Below are 11761 nucleotides of genomic sequence, written 5' to 3'. Positions count from 1 at the left end.
GTGTGTGTGTGTGTGTGTGTGTGTGTGTGTGTGTGTGTGTGTGTGTGCGTGCGTGTGTGTGTGTGTTAGGGGTAGGGAATATGGTAAAGTTCCTGAAGACCTGAATTGAGTTTTAAGTTAACAGTTTGAAAGCTCCATGACAAAGGTTTCTTAAAACTTTTAAACAACAGATACTGTCTTGTTTTTTTTTTTTTTAACAAAATCTTCAAATATTAAAATAGAATAGGATACCCCAAGTCACATGTACTCAGCCACCTCCTATTGACCCCTCTCCTTCCTCACAGAACTCAGAGGCATTTCTCTTGAGCTGAAGGGCTCAAGACAACCGCCTAAAAACCAGTACCCTCAATACTTCTCTAAACGTGTGCCAAATCCATGCCACTTGAAACTGAGCAGATTGGGACGTGTAGTTCGAGTCTTTCATGCCCAGGCCTACTCCTCCCCCTTGCATTTCCCATTAGATGCTCTTACCATGTTCAAACGTTACCTGTTTGTACTTTTGAGGCAGACTCCAGCCAAAAGCCTGCACTCTACCATCTTCCTTCTGAACATGTGCCTTTACCTGACGATACTGTTCTCTCTTCTGTTCTCTGCGTGAGGCTAAACTAGCTTCAGTTCTAAAAGGGAAAGAAATTTCCTTTTTAAGTTAAGTGAATATAACAACAGCTTATCTCCCCTCCCCTGATAAAATAGCATAAATAACAAGAAAAAATTACCTTGTGTCAGGCAGTTTACAGACACTATATAATTTAATCCTAACATCTCTAAGGTAGGTTATCATACTCATTTTATAGGTAGAGACACTGGGGCTCTGAGAGATTAACTTTCCCAAGTTCATCTACCTAGTGAGGAGCAGGGTCAGGATGGAAAGCCAGTTCCTTCTGACAACAGAGGAAATGATCAAACAACTAGGACAAGGGCTTATATAGGTCTTCAACATTTCTATTAATATTTATCAATGTTGTCAAACTAGCAAAAAGGAGATTTTAAAACATTTCTCCTCTTTATGAAAACTAGGAGCAACGTACTTAAAGGCAGTCAAGTTATAGGAATAGTTTCTTTATAGCTGATCTGATAAGGGGCAAGAACATTCTGAACTGTTAAGTTATTTAGGGTGTAACCGCTAGTCTGAAAAATACTTACTCTTCGCTAAGGAAATCAAAGGCTTTGGACTTATCCCCTGGGAGTTGAGATAAGGTGCTGCTTCTTTTCTTGACGGAAGGAGTAACGTGAGAGGTGGGTGCATTGTACTTCAGATTAACCGGTGGTTCAGGCTTCTTAGTAGTGTTACTTGAGGAGCTGAAAAGTCTGCTGAAACTAAAAGGAAAATGAGAGGATGTGTGTGTGCAGTGTGTGTGTGTATTACATGCATGGTTAAGAACAATCCATCATTTTCCACAAATTCCAGAGAGCTTTTACAAGGAAATGAGTTAGAAACCAGCAAAAAGATTTTTTGTAGTTACACACTGCAACCTCAGCAATAACTCACAGCCAAACTCAGACATTCAGGAAAGAGAAACTATTGCCTAGAATGGCAGATCCCTGTTCTTTAATTAGCAACCCTCATAATGAAAGGAAGGAGCTCTTGAGTACAGGGAACTTCTCGTAATGAAGAAATAAAATAAGACGGTTCCTTTAGCCAGCCAGTGGTTGTTAAACAGCAAGGTTATGGCTGCACGGTTTGAACAGAAGCTTAGTAAGCCACTTCTAAAAATAGTCATAATAAAGTACTAGAACACATACTACCATTTTAACACGTACCTTATACATTTTTTTAGTAACCTCAATTTAAATAACTATTTTCACATCCACTCAAAAAAGAGAAAAAAACCTATTTCTATTAAATACCAGAAAAAATTCACCAAAAAAGGGCAAGTTTTAAGCACAGTAAATGCACAGTACTTCCAGCACAAACACAGTTCAAGTCCAAAACGCACAGATACACACACAACTCAAACCCCACAAACACTAAATTTCTAATCTTCACTTTGTAAAGTTCCTTACAATCACACAACCAGTGAATCAGTAACTTTAATGGGGATCCAGAAAACTATCAACTCTAAAAATAATTCCCCATTATTGTATTTAATTTAGTAGAGGATTCCACTAAATGCATAACCAACATGATGCATCTTACGATAGTCCTCAAGAACAGCCTTACCGAGCCGGCATACTACATACCAAAAAGAAAAAGTTCAGTTTAGCTATATACCCTAAATTTAAGAAAGAAAGCAAAAAGAAAGAAATCATTTGTGAAAATAAATTTTGATTCTAATCTCATCTCAGAGTCTTTGTGTGTTTTTAGATACTTACAACTGCCAAATGCTTGACCTTTTTTTTTCCTGCATGGCTGGATTTTCTCTTGATGCACTACAGGGAAAGGGAAAGAGAAGGGGTGGGAGACAGAGAGAGAGATGTTTAGTGAGGTAGTCTAGCTTTCTATCTGAAGAACAAGGGACCCAAGAAGTTCATGAAATACATGGAGGAGAGTCAACAATTTCAGCAAATAGTTACTTGGACCTATTGTGTCAGTCAGTCTGTTAAGGCCGATACAACTAATATAAATAAAATTCCATCCCTCCCTCAAAGAGCTCAGACTACTGATAAGAGACAAAATTATTATCTGGGCTGGACAGATAGCCAACAAGCCTGAATGTTACTATTTCAATTTTTTATTGAAGAGATATCCTCCAACTTCCCTTTTTATTAAAATATTGCATTGTAATTCCCTGTCTCTACATAAAGGTACCATTTGTTTTACACTTCCAGCTCTCAAAAATTAGCTTGTAACTTTAGTGTTCTGATGGGTCATTTTTCACAGGACTAAAACTTTTCCATTACTGAAAAGCTGACCAGGGAAGAAAATGAACTGCATTGGGACTTCCCTGGTGGTCCAGTGGTTAAGAATCCGCCTTCCAATGCAAGGGACGAGGGTTCAATCCCTGGTCAGAGAACTAAGATCTCACATGCCACGGGGCAACTAAACCCACACACCACAGCTACTGAGCCCGTGCGCTCTGGAGCCCACACGCCACAACTAGAGAGAAGCCCGGGCACCGCAACTAAAGATCCTGACACAGCCAAATAAATAAATTAATATTTTAAAAAAAAGAAAGAAAAGAAACTGCATTGATTCAATAATTCGACAAAATTTCAAAAAGAAAAAAAAAAGGCACTGCAAATTGATTTAGTAAGGTTGTAAGGTTTCTGCTATGACTGTCAGAGTCCCCTTTTCATTTCTTTTTTTAAGGACTGAATTTAAAACATATTTTAATTCAATGAAGAAAGTTAAGCCACCATTTTTATTCACCTGTTGACTACCATTTCACTGCTAGAATTAAAAATAGGAATGAAAAGTAGAACCTGACTATATGCCTCAGTTTTTTAACTATTCACTCATTATTTATTCCATATCCCTTAAAAGCTGGAGTTAAGAACATATTTGTTAGTATATTAGTTTCTCTGTCCAATAAATAAAGATTAAGATAGTAATCTTCTTCCTTCTTAGCAGCTACAAGGAATTACAACTTTTGCAAATTGTAAATGTGCTATACAAAATGTTTTTATTACTATTAAGTAAAGGACATAATCATAAGGAAGTAACAGTTGGTGGTTAGAAAATATTTTCATAAACTTTAAAACAAGGTGTCAGTGTGTACTATTATTGGTAAATCTGATGTGACAATCCAAACTGAAAAATATGGGCAAATTAGGGGGCAACTAGTTTACAAACTTTTGGTGAGCTCTTTCTAAAATTAAAATAAGGAACGCTGCTACTGAAGATATGACCATTAGATGGCAGCATTAGGTGAGATTTAAGATCCAACTTATAAAGATGTCAACTGAAGGTTGCTTTTTGCATGACTACTCAGAAAGGGGCAGGGTGGTGGAAATCAGGAATATTTTACAGGAAGTCACTGACTAGGACTGATTTCGTTCCCTATGTGGCAAATGAAAACTTTACCTCTTCCTGACATCACTGCAAAAGTAGTGTCGGTTTCTACATTCTTTCAAAAAATGACTAAAGAAATTTTCACATATTGAGGTGTGGGGAAGTATTCTGGCTTATACATGATTTAACTCAAATGTTATGTGAACTAAAACAGCCTATTTGTGGCCTATCAAACATATACTGTACATATGCTTTCATTATTAAAGAAAAGGGTGCACTGACCAGAAGTAAAGAATGTCCATGTTAAAGATAAAGATGAAATGCCTCCCTTCCTGGGACATCAATGCTGGTACTCACTCTTTTGACGACAAGACTCCCTTCCCAGGTGTCAAGGCCATACTGACTCACTGTGTACACGCTTATCTGGTTTTTTTGAAACCTTGAAGGAATGTATCTGTGACTTGTTTGATGTTATTTGTTCTGACAAGATATAAAACTGTGCTGAAAACCATGCCTCTCCAGAGCAGCTCCTCAGAGATATCCAGCAAGCTGTCTCCCAGGCTGCAGTCCTCCACTTGGCTCAAATAAAATTCTTTTCTATTCCAATTATAGATTGTTTACTGATTATTTTCATCGACAGACCATCATTTAATTGCCCTTTAGAGGTTGTGGGAATATTCTCCAAGAGGCCTCACTGGCCCAAAAGGGACCCACTTTGATCACATTCTGTTACTAACTGCTAGTGTTTCTTTAGACCTCTCTTAGTAAACAGAGCAATGGGCTTGGATCCCCAAGGCAGGACTCTAGTTCTGAATAAAGAAATGAATATCAGTAAACAATCAGTAACCTAGTAAACAAAGAGGAGAAAAACACCAGAGGTACTTCTCATACAAACCGAATCATCTCTGTCCATCGAACAGCTTCCTGAAGCTCCATCAATCTCTCTTTATATTGGTTTCTCTCCATTAGAACTCGGGCCATTTCTACTCTAGTAAACCGCTTCCTTTGGGCTGTGGGAATATCACTCTATAACGAAAAGAAGACTAGAGATCACTCTGGGAGCCTGTATCTGTTTTAGTGTTATCGCAGACTTAAGTAAAAATTTTAAGCTTTTAACATTCCTTAATTTCTAATCTAATGGATAACCAAAAAAAAGGTCTAATAAAAATAAAATCAATAAAGAGATATACTTAATTATTTATGACTGAAAAAAGTAGACAATTTAATTCCTCAATATAAATACAAATATTTGAATATATTATAAAGGAAATACAAAGAATAGTGCAGATTTTGAAGAAAAACAAAAAGGCTGTTATCTCTATAGATTTAATACACTCGCCTGGAAATGTTGTTCTCACAACAGTATTTTAAATCCATGTTCTATAACAAATACTAGTTATTCAGAAAATAGTTACAAGTAAGTTCCTAAAGGGGTTCATTTATCTCAAACTACCAATCTACATACACACTCAAAGCCAGCGAAAAGCATAAAAACCTGTTGGCTAGCTACCAAGGTACCCAATGCTAGGAGTCACTAAAACACCAAAAGAAATATAACAAGATGGAGACAACTGTATTAACCAGAATTATTATTAGGGAGAATAAAGAATGTGAGCATGGTACGACCCCAAAGGGGCATGCTCAAGTCAACTTCCTTCTACTGCTGATTTCTAAAGGCTCTTCTGGAGAGGAAGGTTGGATTAACTGCAGGGCTTTTGTTTTGCTCAGTGCAGTATGCACATTTTGAATCACAGCTGAAAGGCATGGGACAGAAAGAAAGAGGCTGAGCTTAGCTTATCCCTCAGCAGTCTCCTTCTTTGTCCTCCTGCTGCAGAACTTAACCTCTCCTTTAAAAAAAAGTCAAACAACAAATGATCAAAGGATTTTGAGTTTGCAACACAGCAATCCCACTACTAGGAATATACCCTGAAAAACCAGAAGACTCTCACTGTAATGTTCATAACAGCATTGTTGGTGGTAGTAAAAAGCTGAAAATAACCTAAATATTCATTTACAGGAAAACAGATACAGAAATTGTAGTATATTCATAATGGGATATTATAAAGCAGTGAACATGAATGAACTATACCACTATACTACAACTAGGGTAAATATAAAAAACATAATACTGAGAAAAAGAAGCAAGTCTCCAAAGCTAAATGCATATAAAACACAAAAACAGTGAAAATTAACCATACCTTGTAAGGATACATACATGTGTGGTATGATAAAATTATTTTTTTTCAAGTTAAGAAAATGATAAATACAGCATAGTAGTTTCCTCTAGAGGGAAGAGCATAGGGTATCTTCAATGTTTGATAATGTTCTAGTTCTTAGGTTAAATGGTAGGTTCATAATGTTAATTTATTATAATGTTAATTATAAGCTATTATTCATAACTTACATGTTACATATATTTTTAAATGTATCAAATATTATATAAAAACACAAATAAGAGATTGAAGGGGCACAAAATAATCATTCTGATCAGGACATCCATATATCTCAAGTTTGATACTTGACCGGCAAACACCTGTGACAGGAATGATACCCTAGCTACTGACAGAATAACTGGCATGCTAATAACATTGGCAAGAAGTTCATATTTATTCTTTTGTATTTATATGTTGACAACAATATGGGCTAATTGCCTAGTATTAAAGTTTCTAGACTTTAACTTTTTATGTTTAATACCATTAAACTATTTTTATTCTTAAGGTTTTCATATATTTCTAAGTTAAAATTTGAAACAAAACAAAAACAAAAAACTCCAAAATATCCCACCAGGTCCTTGAGCTTGAATAGGCAAACACAAGTCAGAGCACAAAGCCATGGAGGAAAAATGAGCACACTGTGCGTAGCTAGAAAGCTTAGCATCTGGATACTATGTGGGAGCACAATCTAGACTATTCATGATCATAAGCACGATTTTAACTTTTTCTTTTCATCTTTATAATGCTATACCCAAAGCTTAATTAACAAGATTTCCCCAAAATACCAAAATATGGTAAGTTAAGAAAACAAGTCCAAAATTATAAACCTACATCATCATCATCTTTTGCTTTTTGCCTTGCATCTTCAGCCTCTGCACGAGCTCTAGTGGGGGGTAAAAAACAAAACATGTTATTTGAGTTGACCTCACCTTTTTAAAGAATAAAGAACAGGTCAAAAATTTTAACTACCACTAAATGATTATTTTTCTTTTTCCAAACAGGGTATTTAGCTGCTTTCATTTAGGGGAACATTATCATAGCACTGTTCTCAGAAAACCAGGCATTAAAGAAAAGGAAAATAATGAATGTTTACAGTTTCCTGATTAGCAATATTTGAACAGCTCTCCTAACTTCTTTCACATCATGACATGCACAAAAAATTATAATATTCAATAAATGGAAGGGTCTGTTCAGAGCAGAGGCAATCAGCCGAGCACTTGACCCTATCCCAGGCAGCTCTGGGGCCTTTGTGGCGAGAGCGCTAAAGGTAGCAGCCTCGGGGTTACACCTGTAACCTTGGTGGCACACTGGCAAAGCTTGTTTGGTTTAGAACAATATAGTGAAAACTTACTTCCTAAGCTCTTCCTCCAATTCTCTGTTCTTCTCCTCTAGCTTCAGCTTGGCTTGTTTCACAGCCTCCAACTCCCCTTGCAGCACGTCTTTCTCACAGGTAAGTTCATCCACTTTTGCTATCAAATCATTCTTCACTACATTCAACGCATTTCTAAGAAACACATATTTCAAGAGCACCATTACAAGTAAATATTCTTTCTATCTCACAGCTTATTTCTCTTGTAGACTAAAGTAACTACAATCATAAGGCTAAATAATGACTGAAACCTTCAAAGGTATTCTACCTGATGTGTCTGTAGATAAAGGTTTAAAAAAAAAACCCACAAAGCAATGCTCTGTTTTCTTATCAAACAAAGAATAAACGGAGGAACTTCCCTGGTGGTCCAGTGCCTAAGACTCCATGCTCCCAATGCAGGGGGCCCGGATTAGGTCCCTGGTCAGAGAACTAGATCCCACATGCTGCAGCTAAGAGTTCACATGCTGCAACTAAAGATCCCGCATGCTGCAGTGAAGATCATGCGTGCCGCAACTAAGACCCAGCGCAGACAAATAAATAAATATTTTTTAAAAAAGAAGAATAAATGGATAAGGCAAGGCAGACCACTAAATTATTAAAAAGTCAGAATTAAATAAAATTAAACTTTTAACAAATAGCATCCAGGACTTCCCTGGTGGTGCAGTGGTTACGAATCCACCTACCAATGCAGGGGACGTGGGTTTGATCCCTGGTCCGGGAAGATCCCACATGCTGCGGAGCAACTAAGCCCGTGCGCCACAACTACTGAAGTCTGTGTGCCCCAGAGCCTGCATGCTGCAACTTCTGAGCCCACGTGCCTCAACTACTGAAGCCGGAATGCTCTAGGGCCCATGTGCTGCAACTACTGAAGCCTGTGCGCCTAGAGCCCATGCTCCGCAACAAGAGAAGCCACCCCAATGAGAAGCCTGCGCACCGCAACAAAGAGCAGCCCCCGCTCGCTGCAACTAGAGAAAACCCGCACACAGCAACGAAGACCCAACGCAGCCGAAAATAAATAAAATAAAGTGGTTAATTAAACAAACAAACAAATAGCATCCATAAGGGTACCGTCCTTAATAAGTTCTGAAAAGATATTATCTAATCAACAAAGTAAAACTAATCCTTGAATTTACCTTTAATAATTAATAAGAAAGTCTAACCTTGAAAAAAATGAAAAAAAAAATCTAAGATCTAGCTCCTTTTGCGTATCATGGACATAGGACGTCATTAGAGCTACATTCTGTTTTGGATATACACAGATGTTCCAAAGTTGCTCTGACACAGCAAATTTACAAAGGGGCCTGATCTGCTTTTCCACGTAACTCAGGACCCACTGCACTAAACAAAACTCCAATGTGTTTGAGGGCCTAAGTAAGACTCCACAAATTGCTACTATGGAGGAGAGTTCTGAAGAGGTGGGCCGCATATAGATAAAAACATTTATGCAGAAATAAAAGAAGCCCCAAGAGGAGAGAGAAGAAAATAGATATCCCAGGGGAGGGAGCAAAAACCACATAGGACACATCCAGAAGATTAAGAGAAAGGCATGGATACTTGCAGGGTAGAAAGGAGATCAAAATCTGTTTCTGAAAAGAACAGAGTAATGAAACACACCATCAGTGAAATTAGGTCCCATTAACTATTTGCTTGTGTACGTGTGTATGCACAAGCCCACACACAGAGAAGCGGAAGGACGTGGGGTAGTGAGACTGCATTCGTGCTATGTTAAATTAAAGATGTGCCATTGAATTGGGTGAGAAGAAAATTCAGTATCTTTTGTTGCCTGTTAAAATTTTGCATATACTTACTTGGTTTCCAACAGTTGTGTATTTTCCAATATAAGATTCTCAACTTCACGACCCATTCCTATCAAAGAAAAAAGATAAAAACTTTGAAAATAAATTTATTAAAATTATATAAACTTATAATAAGCTATAGTCTCAAATTTTATTTTATAAATTTTATCTGTCCTTTAGTAATCTCGTTTTGTCTATAATTTCATTTTATGTATCTACTTGTATGGATTATAAAATTATAAATAATTATCTACCACAAAACAAAGCTAAAGATTTTCTTAGTCTGTATTTTGCTTCTCATAGATAATATTTCAAAAGAATGAAGACTTTTCTGCCAAATATTCTAAAAAGTAGCAGTATTTAGGGGGAAAAGAGAGTAGCATTAATACGGATCAGAAATCATTTCTAAATCACACCTGTTATTGCAGGCTTTTGCCTAAAAATTAGCTCTTATTAATAGAGAACAGGAAGAAACAAGAAAGACCCCAATGCAGATGAAACCTTACCAAAGAAATTATGGTCTTAAAGCCCATGCATTCCATGTAAAGCAAAAACAAAGAACAAGAAATGTTTTATGTAAGAAACAGAATGAAAATAGATCATTAATCTGTAGTTTTAGCCATGATATGAAAAACATCTGAAATCACAATGTCATGATTTAACGCATAATGATGTGCAAAAGACAGAAATCAAGGTGATTTCCTTCATTCATAAGGATGTTCTGATATGTTACCAATTCTTTTGCAAAATAAAATTGAATATAATTAGAGTGAAAATCCCAGATCAATAATATAAAGATTTCTTCAAAGTGCCACCTCTGAAATGATAATGCTTAGTGGTCAATTTATACAATCATGCTTAATAATTTAATGAGTACTGTAAGGTAGGCGGTAGAGCATTCAATGCAAGATCCAATGTAGTGATCTTTAGGGAGAAGAAAGCTATTTAGTTTGCTACTCACAAGAAACTGAAGAAATCAAACAACACATTAGGGAATATACCTCAGAAAGTTACAACAGAGCAAAGCAAGCACAACAAAAAACCCATCACTCCACTAATATTGGTAAATCACATCCAATGGAAGTAATATTCATAACCCACCTAAAAAAGGAAGTAAATAACTCTAATGAAAACAATGTAAGTTAAAGGAGTTAACATGTCTCTTTATTTTAAAAAAAGGTAATATTTCAAATAACTTAAAGATAATTTAAAACGCAACTAATCTAGGAATGCTAAAAGTTCAATGCTCACATATGGACTCATATTTTGTCTGTATTATAATTACCTCAAATATTCTTAAAGAAGAAGGTACTTCTGCCATGAAGAATAAATATCAGAAACAGTAGCTTATTTAATCATCTACATATTTCCAAAAGCTGAAAATAAAGACAAACTAAAAGTTTCCAAATTCCAATTGAAAAATGAATTTTGACAAGATATGTTGAAATATTTGCTTTAAACACTAATGTTAACTTTTCAATAAAGCTATAGAGTCAAAAGAAATATGGTTAAGGTTGGGTGAAAAAAGTTTATATAATGACTATGTTTGCTAAACTCTCAAGCACATAGGGAGATAAGCATAAAAGCTGAAAATATATGCAGGGGGAAAAATAGTTGAGCAGAGAAAAAAAAAAGAGAAAGCATTAAATGAGAACAGCAGCCAAGACCACCTAGCTTAAAAAGCAGTAATATTAAAGAATTTAAAAGCATACACACCAGAATATTCCCCTGGGTAAGCAGCCCAAGAGAAAAAACGAATGAGAATCTCAATTAGATTGTTTTCAGAAAGCAAGATCTACACTCACTTATTTCAAAATGAGAGAGAGGAGCCAATAAAATTGAAAAGATGTGGAGAAACCAAACACAATAAAGTATAAATATTATAAATAGGAAAAATTTTTGAAATATGTACTCTATGGAAATCATATCCTATAATGTAGTTTCTAGAGTTTACACCTTCCCAATGAAGAGTTCTCCTAAAATCTAGTGTATAAATTTAATATATAACCAATAGGATCGTCCAAAATTTTCACTTTGAAATGTATCAATAAAAACTAACTAATAACTATAAGAAAAACGTAACTTGAAGTGGCCCCATTTCTATTCATGACTTCAACTAAGCATAAACTTAGGTCTGACATATTTGAAAACCTTACCTATTAAAACAAGCAAAAGAACTGCCTGACGGTTTTAAAAATAGACATCTCATTTGGATTTTAGCACTGATTCTCAAGCTCAGTCCATAGATGGGCTCTGGATTATCTGTCACTTCCTTGAGAAAGTATACACAATTTTATCTATTTCTGTATGTGCACTTTTCCAAAAGTACACTACTCTCTTACAAATTCTCCTGTAAAGGAGTTTTAATTCCAAAAGGTAAAGAAGCGTAGGTTTAGAGGTGAAACAAAACTGTTAAAACTATTTAACAATCCATTCACTTAGCTGCTGTGCTATGTCCCAAAGACTCAACAGTGAGCAAAAGATATAGTTG

The 11761-nt window shown here is 35.9% G+C and overlaps 1 protein-coding gene across 9 annotated transcripts in view; it reads right to left on the bottom strand.

Moving 5' to 3' along the window:
- SPAG9 (sperm associated antigen 9) overlaps positions 1-11761 on the bottom strand; it is a 143487-nt gene that overhangs the window by 25381 nt on the left and 106345 nt on the right. For all 9 annotated transcript variants that reach the window (XM_027094573.1, XM_027094574.1, XM_027094576.1 and 6 more), the window contains 7 exons: positions 9283-9340; positions 7457-7609; positions 6937-6988; positions 4788-4918; positions 2314-2370; positions 1144-1317; positions 488-617 (listed from right to left, as the gene is read on the bottom strand). In XM_027094573.1, the coding sequence (XP_026950374.1) occupies positions 488-617; positions 1144-1317; positions 2314-2370; positions 4788-4918; positions 6937-6988; positions 7457-7609; positions 9283-9340 (755 nt within the window). The remainder of the gene's footprint in view (positions 1-487; positions 618-1143; positions 1318-2313; positions 2371-4787; positions 4919-6936; positions 6989-7456; positions 7610-9282; positions 9341-11761) is intronic.

This window comes from Aethalodelphis obliquidens, unplaced genomic scaffold (assembly GCF_003676395.1).
Source record: "Aethalodelphis obliquidens isolate GAN/ISIS:26980383/991018 unplaced genomic scaffold, ASM367639v1 scaffold89, whole genome shotgun sequence".
NCBI lineage: Eukaryota > Metazoa > Chordata > Mammalia > Artiodactyla > Delphinidae > Aethalodelphis > Aethalodelphis obliquidens.
Note: the sequence above shows the minus strand (reverse complement) of the source record. Positions and strands in the feature narration are given on the sequence as shown.